At 47.1% G+C, this 24,516-nt stretch overlaps 1 protein-coding gene across 1 annotated transcript; it reads right to left on the reverse strand.

The window, feature by feature from the left end:
• LOC131282752 (uncharacterized) lies at positions 1–23,515 on the reverse strand. Its single transcript, XM_058312289.1, has 4 exons — positions 23,174–23,515; positions 3,314–3,959; positions 2,419–3,218; positions 1–2,331 (listed from the first exon to the last, which is right to left on the reverse strand). Exons 1-4 carry the CDS (start codon positions 23,513–23,515, stop codon positions 1–3), a joined length of 4,119 nt encoding a protein of 1,372 aa, XP_058168272.1.
• Between the last annotated feature and the right edge of the window lie 1,001 nt (positions 23,516–24,516).

Here is a 24,516-nt window from a genome sequence, read left to right on the forward strand (position 1 = left end):
TCACACGAACGGTCCCGAGTAATAGACACGCTTCTTCCGTGGCAATATGATCGGCTTGGAGCAAAGTCCAGAGTCGTCCAGGAAATGTTCATAGTTTCCGGTGGTCGGTCCCCCATTCTCCGTCCCCCCAGTACCACCACCACCAGCGGTCGGGCCCGCCGTCTTCGCTTTTCCCTTTTCCGGCCCAATCTTGGGCGTTTCGTTGAGTTGCATCAGTTCCTTGAACGATAAACTGTTGTAGGGAATTTTACCGTTCTTCGGCGGCGTCAACGGGGGTGGTACTTGGTGGATGCTGCCGCCTCCCTTCTGAATAATGTCCGGCGGTGGTACGATCGGGCCAATGCTTTTGTACTCCTCGTCCAGGTTATACTCGACGTTTTCAAGCTCCTCCTCGTGGCACTCGCTACCATTTTCCGACGCACTTCCGACCGTCCTTTCGGTCGCCTTCGAATGTGCTCCGTTGGGGGTTTCGCCCGATTTGTTGTGAGCGCCCTTTACCGAACCTTGCGTCCCATTAACCTGACTGGTGGTATCCCCCTCGATAAGTGTCCCAGCACCGGTCGGTGGTTCACTACCGGGTGTGCATGGGTCCGCCTCAACGATAACGTCCGGTTGGTTGGATTTGCCATACTCGGCGTCCAAATTATACCAATCAAACTCCGCTTGAATGGGTAATTTGCTATCCTCCGCTATGATGACCGGAGTGGATGAGGCCGGGGTGCCACCACCTACCGCTGGTGTACCGGTAACCCTTTCTGGTCCTTTCTTCACCGGTGGGGAAGACTTTACCGGTGAACAACCGACGCTAGAACTTCCACCATTCTCTCGTACGCTGCCCGATAGCGGACCGGTCGCGTTCAGGGACTTGAGGTTGGGAATGTACGAAACCGACTTGACCGGGCTACCGAACTGGTTCAGATTATTCCCGAGCGAAAGGTTCGTACTAGACAGTGCCTTCGTCGAGAGGGACGACTTCAGCAGGGTGGGTTTTATTGCTGGCCGTCCGATCGCACTGGAGGTGGTGGTGGTGATGGTGGTCAGTTTCGGTGTGTGGTGATGGTGGTTTAGGCTCGGTATTGACCCGGAGCTTGCCTTCGAAAGGAAACTGAGCTTGTCGACCGGTTTCAACTTCGACTGAAACGCTACACCCGGGATTTGGCTTACGCCACGGAACGGCGAACCCAGATCCTTGACCGGAATTTGCTTCTTCGAGGCTGTACGGATGGCCGGAGACTGCTTGTTGATTTCGGCGATGATCTCCGATAGCTGCTCGCGGAATTCGCCGTCCTTTTTGTTCGGTGTCGTTTGCACCGACCCGCCACTCGGCATGACACCGGACGCAAGCATTACTTTCCCGCTCGAGGTACTACTTCCCGACGACGACGACTTCGTGATGTAGTTGTCCTGGCTGATGAACTTGTTCAGTGAATCCTTCTTCGGTGGTACCACTATTTCCGCCACGTTCGGTAGCTTCGGTACGTCGGCAAACGATTCTTCCAGCTCCGTCGAACTTTTCTTGCCGCCAGTTTCGACCAGCTTCTCATCTGACGCCGCTTCTGTTCCATTCTGTTGCCTCTTCTCCACCACCGGCTCCGTTTCCTCTTCATCCACGATGGAGTAATCGTCCTCGCACGCGTCCTTGTGTATCTCCGCCACAATCTGGACACACTTCACCGAATCCTGTATCTCGCTGATGGAACAGTAATCCGGCTCGGACTCAACGATATCGCTCTGGGCGGACGATGTCGCATGGCGCGTGGTTCCCTTCAACGCCGACCCTCCTCCTATCAGAACACCACCACCTCCGCGCTGCTGTTGATTCGTTTTCGACAGCTGCTGCAGCTTCAACAGGTTCGCCGGTTTCGGTGGCAACGCCGGCGGTGTCTTCCGTTTCTCCGCCAACGCCATCTCCCGTTCGCGATCCTCCGAACCAAGCTTCGACTCCATGTCAACGTAGTAGTTCGAGTAGGAGTTCTGCTCCGATCCAATCGGTTCGTACTCGTTGCTGTAGATGCTCTGAATCTCGTAGGTGGGCGAAAGTTTATCGTCCTTCCGATTGCCACTTCCGGTGCTTCCCAGCGTTGGGCCGGGTGTCGCTTGAAGCGTTATCCGAGGTACCTGCACCATACTGTTCTGGGTCGAAAAGTGAACGCGCTTCGAGCGGACGGCCGTGGATGGTTCCTTCGCTGGTGGCGGTTGTTGTTGTGGTGGTGCTGGTTCCTGCGCCTTAATGTACAGCTCGTCCTCCTCCTCCACCGCATTGCCGTCACCATTCGTGGGCGTGTCTTTATTGCTATCTCCAAAACCATCCATCGATTGTTGAAGAAGTATCTGCGAAGGAAGTGAATAAATTGAACGGTGATAAATTCGCCAAACGGAAAACCAAAACGATGGGTGGTAAGGAGGGTTCCTGCCTACCTGATTGACACACTCCAGCACCGGGTTAACGGCGGCATTGCTGTACGGTTTGCCAAGGGCCGTATCCGAGTCCTCCATATCGCTCGCGCTCGCATACCAATCGTCGTTCGTTTCAATCGTCTGCTTCATCTCCATCCCTTCGGTGTACTTTGCCTGGTTATTGCTGACGCTCGTGTTGGCCTCGTAGAAGATAGTCCCATCGTCCAGCTCCATCTGGTCGCTGCCATCGACGCTGCCCCGCTTCGACGGCGACGCCAGATGGTAATCATTCCGTCCGTCGGCATGCTGTTTGCCGAACCGCCCCGAGCTGCCCCCCCGCCCGGCTATGCCGTGCAGCGTGTCGATACGGTTCGAGTACGGTTCCACGTTGTCGTAGTTGTTGCACTCCCGGTGACGTTGGTTCTGGTCCAACCGTTTGTTCTCCTTGTCGCTCTCGTAGTTTTCGTAGATCACTATTTTAGGCACATTCGCATTTGGTTCTATATTGACGTACGCCTCGTGGCCACTCTCCGTGCCGTCGTCCGCCGCCGTACCGCCGCGCTGCAGTCGAATCGCGTCCCGCCCTTCGTTGCGCTCGGTCAGCTTCGCCAGCGTCCGGCCGGTCGTCGGCCCGGAAGCGTTGCTCTTGAAACTGCTGGCACGCGACGCCGTCCCACGCTGCTGGTAGCCCTGGTAGGACCGCTTGCTCGTGTACTTCCGGCTCCGGCGGGCATCTTTGAACGAGTTTGCCCGCACGTACAGCGATGATTCCTGTTCCTCGCTCGACGAAGCGTACTCCACGCTGTTAAGGGATAAGTTTTCTATCCCGGCCGATAAAAAAAAAACAGGAGGAAAAACACAGGTGAAGATGTAGAATTCCATTACCAACTGCCTCTCCGACCGTCCCTCCACTTACCCGTATTTACACTCTCCGCACCATCCTCCCGGCAGTACTGGAACGTTTGCGTACCGTTCGTGCGGCATTCGAGCCGGTAGTAGTTTTTACGACACTTTGGACAGTACTGGGCCACTTCGTCGATGGCTCCCGGCGTCTCCTCCCCATCGTCGCTGCCGGTCCCGGCCGCCTCGTCAGCGGCCAGCTTCCGCTTCATCCGATTGATCGTACAGTTCTGCCGGTTGATAACGTCATCCTTCTCGTACAGCTGCTGCTTGATGCGCGTTTGCTCGTTCTTTAGCCGCGTCTCGAATGCAATCAGCGCCTTCAGGATGCGGGAGAGCTGGTCGTCGCGGAACTTGCGCTCCCACTCCAGCTCCTGGCTGACTAGCTTCAGGTGGGCCTTCGGACCGATGACGCCCTCCAGGATGGCGCTACCGGGGCGCTGTTTGCGCCGCACCTGCCCATCGACCAACCGTCGCAGTGACTCGTCCCGCAGCCCCTGGCGCTGCTGTTGCTGTTTTGCATGCTTCCGTTGCTGCTGTTGGTGCTGGATCGCATCCCCATCGTTGTTGGCCATTGCGACCACGTTGTGGCCGGCATCCGAAGCCGAGCAGCTATCGTCATTCGTCATCGCATCGTACTTTCCACCGGTGGCTTCCGTTGTCTGTCGTGGGGAAAACGAAAAAAAAAGAATTAAAAAACGCGTTTAACATGGCGGGAAAACAAAATGAAACCTAAACGATACACTTCCCTCCCAGCAACGCTTCAAGTATTACTCCCTTCAACCACCCACTTCAAACCCGCTCTTCCTTCGTTCAAACGCTTATGGAAAACTTCTACTATTCTCTCTCCTCTTGTAACCGTTGGGGATTTTTTCTAATACATTTTTCATTGCACGTGTTCTAGGGGCCCCGGTTTTTTTCGCTGGAAAATATCATCCACCCATCCATTAGCATATTTATTGCTCACTTCACTTGATGGGAATTATGCAGGATTAAAAGTGTTGTTTGGCTTTTCCGCTGCCGTTGGTTCATTTATTTTTTCTCTTTCTCTTTTACTTCCGTGCTACCGATAAAGTTTATAACACCAGGCGTACGGCATTGGACAAAGTGCTAAGCACCGGAAAGTTTATTTTCATGAAATGGAGCCAAACTGTTGAGCCAGGCAGTATATTAAAAAGTACTTGAGGACAGCGTCTAACATAATGAAGTCAGCAGATGATTTTACTATAGCTTAACTCATATGTTCATACTCTGTTGTATCACAAAAATGATTAAAATTTTAGTCAACAGAACTCTACCATAAAAAAAACATCTGGAAATGATTAATACAAATAAAAAAAAATATCTGTAAGTATTAGACTAGGACTATTTCCTTCACACAAAGTACACTGAACTCAACCAATAATTTCGTTGCTTATAAATATTTTGCTTTTATTAAAGTGCCAGGCAAAAACATGTAATTTCCATTAGTTAATAGTAACATGAAGACTGTTTTTTGCCTCTGGTTGAAAGCGGAAGTGCAAAGTGCCGAGAAAAGGCAACCAACAAACACAGAAAAAAAGTGTATGCTCAAAAAGTGCAGCCCACTGAAAGCGAAATCCGTTCGATATCTCACGGCCGAGTGAATAATCGTACGGACGTGTTTGTGGATCACCTCCACCCCCTTCCCTTGCCCATGGTTGGAATGATTTCAATTTCAAGCTAATCAATATTAATTTTCTCCAACTATCGGCCCTTTGCCCAGGTTCACGCTCAGTAGAAGGCACTATAGCTAAAAGTGTACAAACGTGGGAAGCATTAGCGAATTGGATGCTGTATAGCGCGGTTGATGGGTAAGAAAATGCATCGCATCGGGATTTTCAACATACCACCACACAAAAAGCGAAAGCGAAGCACTTACAGCAAACAAAAAATTATATTAAACTCTTTTTACACCACTTTTACACAACGTATTACCCTTCGCAAGACTGATTTTTATGCCCACAGAGATGATTTCACTTTTCAGTACACGTAGCCCAAACGTGAAGTACTTTAATGCGTTGAAAAATATGTGTCTTCTGCCAAACAAGTACCGAGAACGAACAAGGTTGTTCGCTGCCTCACTTTTCACTAAACACTGGTCCATGGTCGAAGACACTTTCATTATCAAAACGTCCCTTCCAAGTGGGGGTTCCGCTTCCCCTCACACTTGTTTGTCACCTCGGACATTTTTATCATTCCCGTCATCAAATATTTGCACCATCACGTACCGAAACCCGCCCAGTTATCACCCAGCATACGGTAGATAGCACAGCCATACCGTGTGAAACAATTATCGGGTATATTTTTATCAATCGGTTGGCAGGCGAGCTTCTTAATCGATAAACGATACGCTTCACGCTATCGAACTCACTACGCCACTCCGCTGCCCCCGACTGAAATTACCTGGTACTCAATAATTTTCCGAACAATATTCACCGGACCTGTTTATCATATTAACGTCACGGCCCTTTAATATCCCCTTTATCTCCCGGGAGTGTAATCCAGGGCCAAAGCAATATATGGAAGGTACCTTCGTGTGTCGGGAATAGGCATCAATTGAATAGTTAAGCGATCGGAAGATGAAATTTTCCAGCGCAAGGTGACTAATCTTTAAATGTGAGTAACATTTCTTATCTTCAACGGGTCCAGACGTTTTTATCTTTGTTTATATTTATCCCGAGGTATTGCAATGTATGTTTTGAGATGTGAGTAAAGAAAGATAATATTTTTATAAAAACATCTAAGTATTTTTGCAATTTACATTGAATAGACGGAATAAATTTCGCTCAAACTAAAACGAAAAATAAATACATCCCCTAGTATTCTAAACGCTTTGTCTCAACCAATCAATAATAACTATGCACTAATCATACTTTCCCATTGAATAAAAATATTCAAACGATCATTGGAAATAGCTTCTCCCCATGCACCAAACATTGTTATCACTCACTTCTAGTGCTGACCTAACGTGTTTTGAATGCACGTCAAGATCCGTCAACCAACCGTGATGCAATATGGGTATTCCCGAACCAAAAAACGAACGCTTCTTAAAGAAATCACTCCAGACGCTAATTGATTGAGGCAGCACAAGCGGAACTCCCCTCCTGTACCAGTTGATCGATACTTATCGAAGAAAGATATCATACGTGTCTGCCGCGAATGACAATTAGGTAAATGCGAAGGTATTGCGGACACGTTCGACCTTCTTACTTTGCTTACTGCTGTAATTGTTGTCCTCAATTAAGCCCGATTAGTGCGACGGGACACAATTTGCAAAATCTAAAGTTGGAAGGTATTGCAAATTCGAATTTTCCCAACAAACATATTCAAGCAAAGTTTACTAGCTAAGCGTTCAGTAAGAGATGTAATCCGAAAAGCACAAATAGACAAGGAAATTATAACAACGTCTTTCCACCAAGTACATCTATTATTCATTCTTATAATCACCTCCATTAGCGGAGAAAAACCTATTAATAAATTTCGTAATAATTTCAGTCACCTGAAAAACGCAAACAATGCCTGCACCTGCATCTGTTTGTGCATCGCACAAGTGATAACAAGGCGATAGTGCGAGGAATCAAACGCTCGGTCGTGAACTTCTCGCCTAACCGCGGATGCGCATCATTGTGTAAGAGAAAAGTTTGCTTTTAACTGTTCAATCATAGCTGCTGATCAAATGCGCTGGTAAAAAAAGATGTAAATAAAACGAGCACGCTGATAACGCGAACGAGCAATTGTGTGCGGGGCGAGTACATTCAAATTCAGCGATCAAATGCACCCCTAACAGAATGATGTCAAACGACGTCATGAACACGACACCTCACGATGGGAAACGCGAGATTTGCGGAATGGATCGAGTTTCCCACCGTTTCGGACTCGGTGGGATCGAGAGGAGGAAGAGATAGCAGAGGTGCCTTTTCCAAGGCGTATTAATGCATGTAAATAACCTATACAATTGTAAAAAAGCGGTGGTAAAGGTTGCGTTTCAACTGCTTCGATGTGTTTCATTGCGTGTTACACTTCGGATTTACCTAATGAGACCACGTGGCGTTGAGAACTTGTTCTCCGTGAAGTAACTGTACAAAAACATACACCGCACTTGATCATACACAAACGAGAAACTGTGTTGTATTTTTCTTTGCCATCAACGTTGTGAACCATCGATTGGAAGCATTTTGAAAGCAATCATTTTCTTTCATTTATTGCACCAACAATTCCACCATTGTATGTGACCGTTTCATTCCGCGTCAAAACCCCTTTTTGTGGCACAAATTTTCGCAGCTTCTAGAGTCGGACATATCGGAAAACATCGCACAAATGGTGCGCCATGTGTTGTGACTTGCCCCCGATATTGTCCGCCCTTCGCGCGCCACCCAGGGTAGAACAAAAAGCCACCCTTAAAACGGCTCCATTCCGCTTCCTGAACGCCTTTGTAAGCGATCGCGTTTCGTTCTATTCGTCTTGGAATGCTTATTTTTGCCACCCGATGCCGCGCGGAGAGAAACAAAGTGTTTCGACGTGCCAAACCGCGGAAGGAATGGCTGAATGGGCATTGTTCGGTGGTGTATGTGTACCGAACATGAAGCCACCCCCGGGGGAGGGGCGGCCCTGTTGGCCTAGGGTGTTATTGAAAATAGTTCAACCAGTCTTTTTATCGACACATGTTTTAAAATTTACAAATTTTATGTGCGCACATTCAAAATAGGAAAACACTATGGCGGTTGAATGAAAATAAATTATTTTCATTTATTTTCGGTTGCATGCTTTAACGATTACACGCAAATTGAACGAAGAAACCTTGAAATTAAAATGATTCAAAAAAAAACAAAACCGTTGTGTGTCGAGAGACCAATTAGACCGCCCTGTCAATTAAACCTCTCCAAACAAGGGTTTGGTGGCACCACTTTCACGGCAAACCCATAGAAAACCCTCATCGACCGCCTGCCATCCTCGGATCCGATGATGCAGCACACGTGTGTCCTATTTTTCCTTTCGATTGTGAAACGTGACAGTGCGGACGGGTCATTACGGGCCCCGTATGTTGCTTCCCCGCGCTTAGAGGGTTTTTGCTACGCAAATAAACCCACTACGCAAACACACCATTTCTTTTTTTTTCTCCGCCTCCCCCCCCCCTCCTCCTCCTCCTCCTCCTCCTCCTCACTCCTTTTATGCTGACCGTGCACCATTTACAACCCTTAGGCTCGAATGCAAAATCCCCCAGCGACGGCGGCGACTACTCGAAGGTAGCCTGTAAAAGGCAAACCCATTCGAAAGTGACTAATCGCTCCAATTTCTCCGTGGCTCGACCTTACGCTTGCGGGGCGCAAAATTTCACCTTTAAATTAATTTTAATAGCCAAAGCGGTGTCCGGTGAAGGTTACCGCTCTTCGTCTTCTTCTGCCTGTTGGTTTTACTATCCAAAGACTCCTTTCCCAGCACGGATGGGATGTGATCCGATCGCGCGTGGAGAAATAAAGTCTGCACCACATTGCGCCCCAAGCCATTGCCAAAGGTTTCAAGGGCGCAAACCAGGGATGGCAAAATATTGGATCGTTGGCGGATATCATGCTTTTAAAAGATAGTATATTGTATTACGTCATCTTCTTCTTTGACGTATGACCTCGTATTTTATCAACACGTAGGGACTAAAACATCGTTGTCAAATATACTCACATGTTAATTAAAAATTGTTTCCAATCTAAAACATTGAAGTATTAGATGTAAGTTGCAAAAAGCATTCTAGAAAAAGCAAAAATATTACCAAATTAAACGTTATCAACATATTCACGAAGTATTATTCTATATTGAAACGTACGAAGAGTCAAACAAGATGATCTTATAGTTTGCTATTGGGACTGTTTTTCAAACAATTTTTTTCTAAATTTTTAAGACATTAAGAAAGACATACCTAAACCCCTTAAAAAGCCATATTTATGTATTAGGTTTCAGTAATTATTTGAAAAAAAAAGAAAGACATAACTAAATCCCTTAAAAAACCATATTTAATTATTAGATCTCAGTAATTATTTTAAAAATGGATTAAATCTCACTACCAATATTATAAATTCACTAATATGTTTTTACATGCTCAACTTTAAACGAAACGAAAATCATGGCTCCGCAAACCTCGAATGTTCGACACATCTGCTTTCGATATTTCGGGTGTCTAAAACGAAAACAAACAAAACCTCCGGTCAAAGCCTCCAACGGGAAGGAAGACAACGCCCTAAGAATTGCCCGTTCGTCCGTTTGCTTTTATGGCGGTCTCCCTTAATCAACAGGCCACGGAAGAGAAATTAGTGCTGACTTGCGTTTCCGTTCCCGGGAGGCCCACACGTGCCTGAAGTCGAGCTCCTTGCGACCGGCAGCGACATGGAAGCACCCGCACCGTCCGTTTCCAATGACAACCGGCCGATAAACAGCCGCAGCTCTCGAACGGACAGTTGGTTGTGTTGGCTTTCCCGCACCGTTTCCGTTTGCCGGCTTCGCAGCTTCCCCCCCGTCTCGTGCAATCACAAGCGTCGAACGGTGGTCGAACCCGGGTTCAATCGTCTTTTAATTTGCGCACCCAAGACGTACGCTTAAGCACGAAGCCAGCGACAAGACAGGCGGAACGGAGTCAACCGAGACGTGCCACCGTATCACACCGTGAAGCGGGATGGCCGCTTTCGAACCCTTTTTGACTTTGAACTTGGACGTTCAAGCATGCGCATTAAGCGGAAGGCGATCGCAGCGCATGTCATTGCTCGGGAGAAGACGGAAAAGCCGTTTACGATCGCTGCCTCCTGCTCGCTGCTCTCCGTCCGGTCCACCGTGGACAAAGTTTGACCATTAAGTTGTAGTGAGTGAGTGTGTGTTTGCACGGATGTGTGTTTCCATCTCAATCGTCGCCCCCCGTCTTCCCCTCGTCCACCGGGGAGGCGCAGCCCATTCCAGACGGCGCGTACGCAAATGAAGAATGTGGATGGACAAGTTTTCCATTCGCCAACACGCGCGCAACGGACGAGACTTTGCCGACTGCCTTGCGATCGAGCGATGAAAGATTAAGGCGGACCCCCGAGCAGTGCGCAGACATCTTCGACCACCCGGTTCTCCCTTCTTCGCCCCCCGTTAGGAACCCTCTAATTTGTTGATAGATATTTTATCTCACCTCGATACTGGTTTTCTACCTGATTCTCCCCTCTGTGTTCCTCTACCTCTGACCAGCCTTTGAGCCTGGTCCAGCCAGACAAACGACGTCCAGACCGCCCGGCGTGACGTACGGTGTCGATGATCCTCGCATGTCCCTCCGGTCCGCGCCTAACACCGGTACCGGTATGCGACGAAAGTCGCACGCGGACTTCAGCATCCCCGGCTACAGCTGTTCAACGTCATCTTCATCGTAGTGCAAGACACACACACACACACACACGTCAAGGAGAGGCGCCTCCCGGAGGTCTTGAAGATTTGATGCGTGTATACCACCATCAGAGTGGCGCGTGGACGATCCGCGACCATCTGGTGTTTCTGCCTGTTTCCCAAACGAAAGAGAGAGTTTTCTCCGCGCTGGCCAAAAGGTGAGGCTGAACATTATTCAAATTAGTCTAGTCCTCCCCCCCCCCCCCCCCCCACCCCGTTGCATCTCATACTACCCCTCGGAGACTGCGGAGAAGGTTAAGTCGGAGGGACGGACAAAGGGTACAGGGTAATTCCTAAGGCACGAAAGGGGAGCCCGGTCGTTGGCTCCTCGACGACTCTCGTTTCCGAAGATCGAAGATCATCACGTGCTGGGCCTCGGCGCGTTTCACATTTATTGCGCGCGAGAGAGCGAGAGAGAGAGAGGGAGGACGGAGGAGGAGGAAAACCAAAACTTTCCTCACCGCCGACGAATTGCCCAAATCGAAGACCCCCAGTGGAACTCAACAAACTGCCGTTCGAGCGTCAAAAGGGGTCTTTTAACGATGATCGTCGTGAGTAAAAAGCACCGTTTTTCCGATCGCGCCCCCTGTGTATCCCCACGGGATATCCCAATCAGCACCATCTGTCAGATGATCAGGAACCCTCCCTCTCCCCCTCTCTCAACCCTTTCCCAAATGGTCCAGGACCTGATCGAGCCACCTGCCGAGCCTTCGGAGCGACCTCAAACTCAACTCACGATCGCTCGATTCGTTCCCAAAACGGGACTCATTTTCTCCATCGCGAAGAGATCATCCCCGGGGGGAGGGGAAGGGAATGTAAAAGATTGTCAACTACCTTCACTGAAAATGGGCTTCTGACCGCCTGATGAAAACCTGCAAACCGTTCTCGTGCGGTGCTTTAGTGCACGCTCGGCGAACAATCGCAGAAAAATCGAAGGTCTTAAGCGAGCGTACACTTTGAAGAAGGCTTTCTTTTCCTTTTACGATCCCCAGCTCAGTCACGATTCGATGAGAATTAGGGTCGTCGTTGCTGTGTTGTCGTCGAGCCAGCTGACAGCCGGTCCAAGCTTAGGGCACAGGTTCTGACAGGCGCTTAAGCGTGCGCCGAGATTTAAGCGATCGTCACGAATCGGGCTGAATTGAATTGAAAGCGCGCTTCAAAATGATTCGCTTCGTAATAATACGAAGTAAAAAAAAAACCCCGAGAGGCCACGAATTCGTAAGGGGGTGGATGACGGGGAAAATCGACCTTAATCCTCATCTCTCGGTCGGCGTGTAATCTATTAAGACACATTTAAACAGTTCGAATCATCCAACCGTTGAGCTCCATGTTTACCGTTAATTGATGATCATAAGTTGCGTTGGTACCGCGTGCCTAAGTAAATGTTTTAGGCTGCAATAATTTCCTCCAAAATCTGTCCCAAAAGGTCCCGAGAATGGTCCCACGGTATGAAACGATATAAAATCCACAAATCCAGCTCAGGGACTTTGAAGCAATTTTTCGCTCCTGCCAATCAACTGCAAAGTCAGACTGCTATCCAATCTCTAACCATCGATCGTAAACCTGTCCATCACCGATCCCCGATGGGATATCGAAGCCTGAATCGACACGAGTTTATTAGGTGCAATTCCTCGAGCGGAGTCGAGCCGGTTTGCCCGGAATCCAAATCAGATTGTCGTCTCCGATAGGCGGCATAATTCTCCGGAGTCATAATTAAATTAGACGAACGTGTAAATGGCCCCATCATTTCCTGTCCAGTAGCTCCCAGATAGGACCGTACTAAATTCAGAGAACGTTTTGTTGGCCTGCGAACAGTACAAGATCCGGTGGAAAACAATGAAAAGACAATTCTCACGTCTGAAGAGATGTCTTGGGTGTGCTCGCCACTCACCAGCAAATACCAAAACGCAAAGGGCACATTCTTTGGGTATTCATAGCGTGGCAATCTCCAAAAAATAAATTCACAAGCACACACACACACACACAGACCGAAGGGAGGATCATAATGGGCGGTTCGTGCACGACAAGGTTGTGATTTTAATCATCCAAACAACGATCCAGCACACAGCTGACCGTGACATTTCAACGATCAATCAAGCCGGAAAATGGTCCACTGCCAACGGGAGAGGGAGGGACCAAGGGAGGGAAGCAAATGGGCCCCGGAGCGGTGGGATCGTTTTACAACAATCACACGATCGCAATATGATATGAAAATGATACCGAGGTTGCTCTCGGTTTGCTTTCGGTTGTTGATCGATCTTAAAAGGGCCTCTTTTGTGGGAGGAAGCTACGGACAAGAAGGTCACAAATTAGTATCACATTAAACATGCTTCCGTAAATGTTAATTTAGGGTAAGTGCCTCCTGAAGATCTCAACATAGATTTGCGGGTACAGAAAAATAAAGGAAGGAGTTTTGAACAATTCGGGATTGAGAGAAAGGGAGAGTTTATACGATCAGATAGTAATTTAAACATAGCACAAAAAGGTGCCTTTTCAAGATCACTTTGTCGTAACGGTGTTGCTAATTGAAACCATTTAAACGAAGAACTTTTTGCTTTATTTTGTGAAAGTAAAACCAGTGTCACCTGCGCCGTCGAAAGGCGCCCATGCGTTCGGAACCCACGATTTCGGTTGGACGAATGAAATACGAAGAAACTAATTAACATAATAACGCAATTAACAATCGCACACCGTGCGCCGAGGGAAGAGATCGGACCTTCGCGAGGCGAAGATGGCGGCTGGCCGCGTGTCCTCCGCCTACGAAAATCGCTCACGTTCCTTCCTCCGTTTTGCTCTTTGCGCCATTTTGCCAGCTGCGAAACCAGTTGGTCGTTAGCTGTGCAATCTTGCGCTGGGTTGGTTCGTGCTTTCCGGGCGAACCGCCGCCATCAGGAGGTGGTTAAAGGTGAGTAGCTGCAAATGCCAAACCCAAAACGGCACGACCTTATGGCGCTGGTAACGAGCCCCGAGATGACGACCACGATCGCCCACGCATGGAGTTGTAGAAAAGGAAAAAAAAGGAATTCGCAACACGGCCGGAACATTTCCCATCGGTTCGAATGGAAACTTAAATCCGTCGAGAATCGTGATACATTTATTAGAGCAAATTTGACGCTACGCCGTTTTGTCGATCCCCCGACATTTCCGACACTGCACTGGTTGGTTGATCCACCACGACGATCTTCAGCCATCCATCATGGACCGGTTGCTAAACACCATCGATCAACGCCAAAAACAAAACACCCCCCGCTGATGTTGTTGTTTTGCCCTTGCGCAAGTCGAAGGCATGGGGTGATTTACCTTCGGAGGGAGAAAGGTTTGCAAATAGTTGCCACAGTTTGGACGGTATGAACTGTCCAAACAACTGACAGCATTTCAAACGGATTCAAGCCTTTGATTTTTTGGAGCGGGAAAATTCGATCGTTCGATGGGGCTTTTCTCAAGCCTGAAATAAATATCATTCCATCGATCACTATCGTAGTTACGAGGCGGAGGAAAATCGTTTTCACCATTTCATCACACACACACACACGTGCTTTTCTTGCCCGTGACAGGTAATTTGATACGTTAATTGAATCACGCCGGCCCCGAAAGAAAAGTCGAGCACCTCCTAATCGAGCAATCTTCGTTCCGGTCGTTCGCCACAGGCGCGTTTGATCATCCCACTTCGGACGGAAGAAAAAGGACGGTTCGGTGGACCCTCTTCGGGCCACTTTGGAAAGGGCCACATGCAGTGCGAAATGCTGAATCGTGCGTTGTGAAACGATTGGCGAACTAGTTCACCATTTCGGCACCAATGCCACCGACATTGCAGTGTGTCTTCGCGTTCACACGAAATCTTGCACGAAAAGGCCGAAACGAGCCACAAATAAAAAGGCCAACGTGACCTCATCCGTGAAAATGGAAAACCCTTCACTTGGGTGCACACGATCGTACGAAACCATCAAGATCACACGACTAGGTGGTGACGCGGTGGACACGTTGGGTGCGGGGATCCCGAAGGCACCTTACACCACCTCCAGCAGGAAAGGCAGAGAGTGGAGCCTTCCGCCACCGACGACGCCGGGGAGTTAGGTCACGCTGACATTTTTCTTCTTGAACTGTTAAATATTAATTAGCGATGGCACACGATGGTGCTTCGTGGGTGGAAGGAATGGTGCGGTGCGGCCTGGGAAGCGTGAACCTCGTGTCGGGTTAATGTAAGCCGCCTTGGCGACGATTATGGCGCTTGATGCCGGCCGTTCATGTGACACCAGTACCAGGCAGCTCGGCTAAACATTTACGGCCAAGCTATGCTAATGTGCGGCACCACGGTTAAAGCGCATTGTTCGATGGTTTCAATGCTACCGAAACGGTTTGGAAATGTACGTTGGATGCTTCTTTGCGCCGACCAACGTGGGTGACGAATGCATAGTAGTCTTTCGAATGGAACCACGCGGGGACCCGAAATCGCTACATTTTCAAACACTTCTTCACCAGTCATTAGATTGAGCTGAGTATTTTGTTTATGAAAATGAAAAAATACAACTCAGAAAGTGCGACAATTAAAATTGCATTGATTTAAGAAAGTGTGTGCATCAAGATAACATTGAGGCACGTTCGTTAACCAATACCTAAAAAGACTGAATTGTTTTCATAACGTACTTCATGTACGAAAAAATATGAAATGCATGTTGAAAGAAAATATATTTGAACACAACTCGTACTTGGAAGTCATATCAAAGTAAAATTTCATCTACACCACCATATTAAGCAGATGAGGCGCTAAGGTGGTCACAATTGCTAAAACAAGCTTTCTCATGGAACACAAAACGAACATTTTACTATGAAACAGAATATTTTTAATGATTTTTTTTTTTTTTCATTGCATAGCAAGTATTGCTTCTATCAGCATATTTTAGTAGTTAGAATTCGGTTATTTTTGATAGACAATATAAATGGTGAGAAAATAAAACACGGTTACAACAATTATTAAATTATTAAAGGTTCCATCGTAGCGTCGATCGTTCTATGTTTATGCTAGTTAATGATATCACGGATCATCATTCGCGTGTAAGACATGATACGCCAGTCATTTTTAAAACCGTACCACACTATCGCCCCATTATCTGCAATGTTCCGATAACGCCCGTTCAAATAGGAACTGTAGCAGTGATGGTTGTACCACCAGGCTCCGTGCCAAATCTTAGCACAATTTACATCATGTTGGTCATTGTCTCGATCGAATGTGCTAAACTTGTGATTCTTGTGGCTACGCATCGAATCTCCTGCTGTCCCTGAGTGTGCCCCTAACTTCTTCAACACATACAACTCCGATTCGTCCCCTATCTCAAACTCGTCGTACTTTGCGTATCCGTAGTTTCCATGACAATCTTTCATTTCTACCAGCAGTTCATGCGATCGGTTTTTGGTAATTTGATGCACGTATTCTAGCCCGAGCCAGAATTCGCCATCTAAAGCTCCAAATCCGTTGCGGTACTCTGTCCAGTTCCTATAAAAGTTGACTGAACCGTCATACCTATACTGAATTACAGTCCAGCTTCCTTCGAATTTATTTTGCTCACAAAAGACCTCGAATGGTTCGGTATTTATGCCAATTTTCATCATGTATTTCCCTGACACATTGAGAGCTTGTCGGCATGAATTCACTGGATGCATCATGTGAAGCAACTGAGAATTAGATTTGCTTTGCATGCTAATAGTTCGCACCGAATCTGTCGCAATGTAAAGAGTTTTTTTGTACTCTTCAACTAGTTTGAGCTCAGTTTGGGTTTTTTCCTGGATGATTTTTGTTGCATTCGACAGTTGTAGCTGCATATTGTCCATCCTGGAAATCAACTGATTCGTCACATTTTCCAATTTGGTTCGTGTATTTTCTTCGCTTGTCCTCACACTCTGCAAAAACAGCAAACATTAATTTGAAATAAAATCCGACCAGCTTGATTTTCAAGACAGAATCTCCAGCACCTATTGCACTCTCCTATACCTTTTTCAAAGAGTCTTCCATTGTGTGCATTCTACACTCGATTTTAGTATCCACCATGTTGATCTTTTCGCTGATATTCTCTCCATGTTTGGTTAGCTTGTCTTGCAGAAGTTGCTCAATTCGCTGAAAAGAACCATATTTGTTCTTAATTTCTGGTATTCACTTAAATTTTGTTGAGGGTTTAACTATCACCTCCATGGCTGACTTCGAAGTTTGCTCCACCTCTTGCAGCTTGTCTTGCAAGTAGTTCAGCTTTGTCATCAGCTTCGTCTCAAAATCACAGAAAGCCATTGTCAGCCGGGCTGATAAAACCACACCAAAACACAGCACTAATATATAACTAGAATTATTCATGACTTTAATATTGCTGTAATTGAAAGCACTTAAACGCACAATCAGAATGAATGTTGAAAACCGTCTAAAGATAGTACGTGAAAAGAACGTATTTATATAGAGTATGTGTATTAAGCGATAACGCAATGTTATTGCCGATACTGATAAAAAAATGACGCAATCTCATTTTTGCAAAATAATTTCATGCCGGGTGACCTATAAGTGAGTATTGTTTCACACGTGAGATTTTTCTAAGATTCAGTTTATGTTTGCCATGGAACATACACATCGGCTAATACCAGAAACCCGAATGATCTCATTATGTTGAGCGTTATCTCGAACGATTGTCTCAGACGGTTATTCCCAGCTTCGCTGGCTGGTTCGACAAACGGATTTGTGTTTATTTTTTTAAGATTATGGTTTCGCTACTATTTTATTTCCAATAAATAGTGTGTAATGCGTATGCGATTCCGTGAAAATGGCCACCGGTTGATATTCATGGAAGGAACATTCGATTTTCACTCGGTGAATGAGCAAACAACCTGCTCTTATTGTACACACTCAACTTCATAGCATTTGCAGAATAATTCGCCTCACATTAAGCATGCATCTATGCCAATGTGAATTTCTCGCTTGATGTCGAAGAGGCAGGTTATATTCTTTGTATATTGTGTCACGAGAAAACATTTGGAAATATCACAAATTACATTATAATGGGTTTATTTTGAGAAACAAACTCTTGACGGTATCTTGACGAGACCTAAAAAAACATCATTTCCCAAGCTCAAACCTCAATTGTGAAACCGTTTTCCTCAACCGAATGGTTTGCTTTATCAGCTTCCACCCAATGACGCACCGGGGTGGTGGCGCAGCAGGGCCATCTTCATCAACGAATGAAGACCGGAAAAGGCACGCAATATCGCATCCACCGCGACGAATGTGCGACTCAAAAGATGTGGCAATGCAGTTTTGGAAGGTTTCCTTTTTTTCTTTAATTTTTGAATTTGGCAATTTCAATCTTCAGATGCTCTGCAGACCTTTGCAATCTCCGGCACAACTGAAAATTCCAATCGGCGGTACAAAACGCCACGCAAACGGGCGTCGGAGGAGGGGGTGGCTTGAGGGCAGGCAGGGCAGCTCAGTAGCTGCCGTTGCTCCACGATCAACGACCCTTCCGGTCCGACTGGTCCGGCACGCTCGGGGGAGTGGACGGAGCATTTACCGATTAGTACCGGAAATTAAGTGTGATTGGTTCCACTTCCACGGCCAGATGCGCCCCCAAAGACGAACGAACCAAGGGGCGAGGAGGGGAAGGGAATGTTCGAAATTGAAGAAGAAACATCAATGACTCGAAACTCGATCCGAGGCATCGGAACGAAAACACGAGACGAAAGACATCAAACCGGACTTTCCACGTGGACTTTCTTTCCCGTTAGTTCCACCGAACCAAGGGGGCGGGGGGGGGGGGGGGGAGGAATGTTCCTCCGGGAGGGAAGCGTGTATCCCCCGCTCTGCAAGAAAGTCACGCTTCCGGTTCCGGCGAACTTCCTCGCCGCAGGCATTCCAGCATGGCGGGTGGATCCGAATCATCATGCTGAAGAGAAATTTTTCAACCACACCGGAATCATACGTCCTGCTGAATACACGGGATAAAAAACACAAACAAGCACCAAAATACCAACACCGAACGTCCGGCGTGTCACCGGACGCGCCAGCGCTCGAGAGAAATAAACCAATAAACCCGAGAATCATATCGAACGCTCAAATCAGCCCGGGTAGATTTATGGCGTCCATTTAGCGCCATTTATTGTGGCTTCCCCCTTTTACGGTAACGATGTCCATCCGGGAACAATCGGTGGCCCTCGCCAGACCCGTGGCGGACGCTTCGTGGCGGTAGGCATTTATGGTGGTTTTAGCGTGGGTTTTCAGCACGAACATGAGCTTTTGCGCACGGCCGGTGACACACGGCGAAGTGTCACTCTGGAAATCTATCCTTTCGCGATGACCGAAACTGACGACAGTATGATTTAACCCCCGATGCGTGTATGCGGTATGTGTTTTATATTAGCTCTAACTTAGCGCTGCCGTGCAATACGTTTGACCAAATCTACTAAGAGGATTTACCTTGATTGGACACAAGACAACACGCGTTACATGGTTTTATGGCGATGGAATGTTGGCTTTTCACAGTTCCTTCCTTCCCGAACCGGTGTTCCGAAACAAAAAACGACAAACGAAATCCGTAATCTCAGGCTCAGACAAGCGTTATCATGCAAGCGCGGTTGTTCACACCAATCTAAACCACGATGCAATAAAGGAAACAGCTATAGATGGTTTTAAACAAACAAAGGTGAAATAACTCGGTAGGAAATACAAACAAAATTAAACTAAATTCACACCTAGAAAAATAGCTCGGTAGCTAAAAAGTTAAATATTTGCATAAAGCACAAATTCGGCTTGACCATATTCAATAAATAAAATAACGTAAAGCTCAAACACAAACAAAACAGTTTTCTAAAGCCTCATTTCCTATTTGTACATGGAATTTGAAAGGTATAGATTTTAAATTAATTTGATGGTATGACTTGGAAACAACTTTTTCCGAACATTTGAAATTTTGTTACAATTTGACTTACTTAAGAAAGGTTATGACAGAACCAAGATACAATATTGATGAAGTTTCATTTATTTCCAATAAGACTTGAACAACAGTAACAGTTTGTTTCTGTTCAAAAATTAAATCCTAAAAATTAGAAAGAACTATAAATAGGACAGTGAAATATAAAACCAAAATAAAACTACTTGAGTAAAACATTCCTATTGAATGTCGTGTATTTGAAATACAGACAACATGCTTAAGACCTAAACACTTTGGCTCACTCTGCAATACCCGGTTGCGTCCAAAACATTGCCCTCGAAACCCATCTGAATACAAACCACTTCAACCGAAGTTACCAACCATCTGCTCAACGTGCATATGAACATCCGAGCGTTGCGACACAACATCGGCGGCATTGCACTGTGAACTTTTCCAACCCGTAGATCATTTATCTTGCACGCCCGACCCGGCGCACGCAAAGTACTTCAACAAGTACACCCAAAGTGCTGCAAAGTACCATCGTGCCTACATTGCTCGAGAGTCTGCTCGAGAGTCTGCTCGAGTTAGTTACCATTCGGTGGTAATTAATCTGCGACGACCGTGTTGCCATCACCGTGGTGACCCTGGCAAGCGCACGAGTGCAGAGACACTCGAAGGGCTCCCATCCCCCCGCCACCCGGCCGGCCGAAGTGTCGTGGTAACGAAAATAAACGTTCGCAAATGGTGGCCAGAGTACGGTTGTACATGACCTCCCGTGGGCAGGCAATGAGCACGAATTTACATCACTAATGATGGCTACGGTGGGAGAAGGGAGGGTCAGGACCCCCAGAGGGTGGACCCCAAGTGGAGGATCGAAGATGTCAATGTGACTTGCAAACCACTCCGGACCGGATGTGGCAGCCTTCAGACTGTGGTTTTGGCTGTTTGAGAATGTCCTCGAACCACCAGATCCCGCTGAGATGGGATGTCACTAGGCAGGAAAAATAACTTGCCAACAAAGCTGATCTACGCCAGCGTAATTATCTGCCTCCAGCCGACAGTGGCGCCCCAAAGAGTGGAGCAAATTACGAAAATGAAGTAAAAACCCACCTGAACCCGCTGTTTTATGATACGCGGGCGGAAGGCCACGACTCTTAAATTGACTAAACATGGAACGCAAGAACTCAACTCTTCTGTGCTCTGTGTAACAATAGCTCCATAAAGTGATCCCAAGGATTGTGCGCACAAAGTTGGTGACGATCCGTATACCCGCAACGTGGAGTGGAACGGTCAAAATGATGCCCATAATGAAACATAACGTTTGTCATAGACATAGTTTTTAATTGGTTTCATAAGCCCAGGTTCAAACGCAGGTCCAAGGAGGTTAGCAGTAGGTTTTCCTACATCTTGTCCTCAGCAAGGAAGCAAGTGTTCCTTTCAACTTCGTCTCAACATTATTATTCGATCCACTTCATTCTGCTTTCGAGTCGTCAAGAGTCGCGAATACAATGGGACCATATTGTTAGGTAACAACCTCTGAGTGGATTATTACCACTTGCAATCCGGAGGTCGAAACCGGAGGACCCTCCACAACCCATCGATCAAGCTCTTCCAGCCAAGGGAAGGAAAGACTTCCGTCCGATGCCATCATCATGCCTCTCAGACGGTAGTGCACACTTATCTGCTCCGACATCCCAAACAAAACGAGCTCAACTTTCGATTTCGTTTCCTACATCAGGGCTCGTTCCGCGGTGTTACAGTTCAGTGGTTCCGGTATCATCGGTACACCGCCATCATAAGCCTCTCGTGGTCGCGATCAAACTGGTGAACTACTTTGCATTTATCTCCCAGGGCATTGTTAGTGCATTATACCGATCGCTACACGACCGGCGTTGGGTCTTACGAAACACTATTTGCCTAACGAGCAAACAATGCCAACGGCGAAGGTAAGAACTAAATAGTCTGGGTAAATGAAAATGGAACCACTGCATTTGTGCATCGGAAGAAAACCCGCACGGTACCTGCATGATGCGTGCACTACTTCTCGATCGGTGTATCGATCGGTTTGTGAGTGAATAGTTTGACGCCAGCATCGGATGGTACTTGCGCTGATGAAATTTTCTAACAAGGAAAACAAGGGAAAGTTGCTGGTTAAATGTTACTCAAAAACGAAACTAGCCCGTTGTTGGTAGAAGTGATAAAACGAGCACACTCACAATCGCATAATTTTCTTCATCATGTTCAAGATATATTAAATTGGAACTTACGAATCACACGCAAGAGAAAGGGGGATTTTCATTTAAATTTAAAACACTGACGACATCAACAGGGTTGTTGTTTCATGATGGTTAACGAACTGCTCGAGTGCCAGTTGATTGTAAAAATGTTAAAATATGACCCAATTTCCAAAACACCACTTTCTATTCGTCGAAAAAGCTAAGCGTTACACCGTTCGTTTCTAATATTTCATCGGAAGGTGGTCAGATAAAAACAAATCCTCTTATAGGTGATAAATAGTTTACGACAACGAAATGACTCATCTTAATGCTACAAAAGACACATCTACAATTTGTTACAATCTCCAACCCGTCCGTCTTCCACAACCCAACTCATCGTGGTACATTTATCTATTGTTTTCAGGTCAATAGTACGGTGTAAAAGCTATCAAGTATGACGAAAAACATCCCTCGGCACTCTTCCTAGGAACATCAGGATAAGATGAACTGTTCCAACCATCCCCTGGAGTTAATTGCCTTCAACGACGCTAAACCTCGGTTGCGTTGCGCGGTCTGGGGCAAGGAAGCCAACCCTTACCGGTGGCCAACGAGTAACAAAACGGTAACCATTCCTTTCATAATCGGTTTCTGCATCGGTAAAGATGAGTTAAGTCTGCTGCCCGCCGTGGCGGGAATGAGTTTTTTTGCTTGCCAAAATCTAATTAGTATTCCACACACTTAATAACTCCCATCCGACGGACTGGACCAGTGGAGAGCCCTAAGTGGCGGACGAGCCCATTCGACACGCCGAATACCGACTTTTCCCTTGGGCAGACGAAGGAAAAGCGGATAAAGGAACCATCGGACAAACCGGTAACTGTGTTCCAGAGCGTCCATTGCGTAACGCTCGCATTCGGTACAACGAGCCGCTCTTCCTAAGCTGCCGAACAATGGTCAATCTTCCAATCGAGATCTGCTCGATGGTTGCATCAAGGCCCGGTTGTGGTTCCAAGAAGCACCGCTTCGACCGACCGATTGGCAATGCACGGTAGCGGAGTTTCGTGAGCTCGTTCCAGTGTCCGCCTCACCGGGACCTACTTCGTGGCGCACGGTACTTCTCCACACTCCGGTGCGCACGATCGCGTTGGGGTGTTTTTTTTCCTCCTATCGGCAACAACGCCGTCAACGTTGATTCATTAGTCGATCATCTTCTCGATCGCGAGCATCTAGCGGTTTGGCATTTGCATCCCCGCATTGGTTATGCACCCGTTCGAAGCAAACGTGCAGAGTGCGATACAGAGATATAAAGTCCCGTGGGGTTCAGTAGTCCCCCTCCAAGCTTACCCGGCTGCTTTGGTCGGAATCGGGAATCGGATCGGTGTAGAAGACGCTCCGTCGATCGCTGCTACTGCCGAAGCTCGAGCTGGAGCTGTTCCGCTTGACGCTTGCCGCCGGGCTGCTTGCGCCGCTCGAAGACTTCATCGACCCGAGCGTCCCACCAGCTACCCCTCCACCCACGGACGAGGCACGGCTGACCGGGCGCAGGATCCCAGCCGGCGCTGGCATCGGACTGTCCGCCTTCAGCGGCGGCAAGCCACCGTTAAACGAATGCTGCACGAGCTGGGCGTTCGAGATGCCGAACATGGTGGCCCCGGTCGCTGGTGCGGTTGCTATTGGTTCGCGCATCGTTCACCGCGCTCCGCCACACCATGGCGCACTGGACACTTCACGCACGGGAATGCTGGCGCACATCAAACGCGCGACTTGGGAGCTTTTCACGACACTTTTTTGCACAATGTTTACACTCGGCTTTTATAGTATCCAGAACCACGAGTTGATGACAAATATCCACTCTGGATATCTTTCCAATGATCACTTTCTTCGTCTGTAAGTTATCTGAAAGAGAAAGGGAACACAAGAAAATATGTAATTTAACTAAAATGTTTGTAACGCAAGAAGAAACAAAAATGATATTTTAGAAAATAAATCAGGATAAACATTAAAAGGAATTATTTTAATTGAGAATTGTCAGATAAATCGACTCCAAATACTTGGACCGTTGAACCAAAAGGTAAAAGTCTTTAAAAGGTTTAAGGAAGTTCTAAACGAAATTTACAGAATTATAAACCACTGTTCGAGACATGAAATATGAGCCGATTCATAAAGATCTTCGGTGGCTTTTGTGTAACCAACATAATGTTCAGGGCAAATCGCCTTATTTATTAAGCAACCCGAGTGCATTAGCTGTGGTAGACGTAGGGCGTTTCATAATGTTCTGGTTTTATGGATTCTTACCCACAAAACCAACGCAGTCTACGGACTTAGGTAGCCCTTACACACCACGCAAAAAAAGCACCTCCAACAAACAAGCCAGCCAAACAGGGCAGTCTTTTCTTCCGGTGTTTTAACAATTTGCCACCGAGCCCAGAAAGGCGCAGATTTTCAAACCTCCATGGCGGTGGAGGTAGTCTGGCCGCGAATCGATCGACCGGCGGTTTCGGCCTAATGAGATTAAACGTATCAATTTTCATCGCCATTTTTCTGGTCGTGTTTCTTTTTTCTTTTGTTGGCTTCAGTTTCTTTTCCGCACTCTCTTTTACCAACTTGCTAACTGGCTCACTTACTTCATCCTCCACGAGCCCGTTTGGGGATTTGCCGATACTTTGCGTTTCCTTTCACCGCCTACA

This window comes from Anopheles ziemanni, chromosome 2, assembly GCF_943734765.1.
Source record: "Anopheles ziemanni chromosome 2, idAnoZiCoDA_A2_x.2, whole genome shotgun sequence".
Lineage (NCBI taxonomy): Eukaryota > Metazoa > Arthropoda > Insecta > Diptera > Culicidae > Anopheles > Anopheles ziemanni.

Coding starts and splice junctions, on each gene's coding strand:
- LOC131282752 (XM_058312289.1), bottom strand. CDS start 23,515: ATGCGCGAACCAATAGCAACCGCACCAGCGACCGGGGCCACCATGTTC. Junction 3,960..23,173: donor ATTCCGACCAAAGCAGCCGG/GTAAGCTTGGAG, acceptor TCCCCACGACAG/ACAACGGAAGCCACCGGTGG. Junction 2,332..2,418: donor TGCTGGAGTGTGTCAATCAG/GTAGGCAGGAAC, acceptor CTTCCTTCGCAG/ATACTTCTTCAACAATCGAT.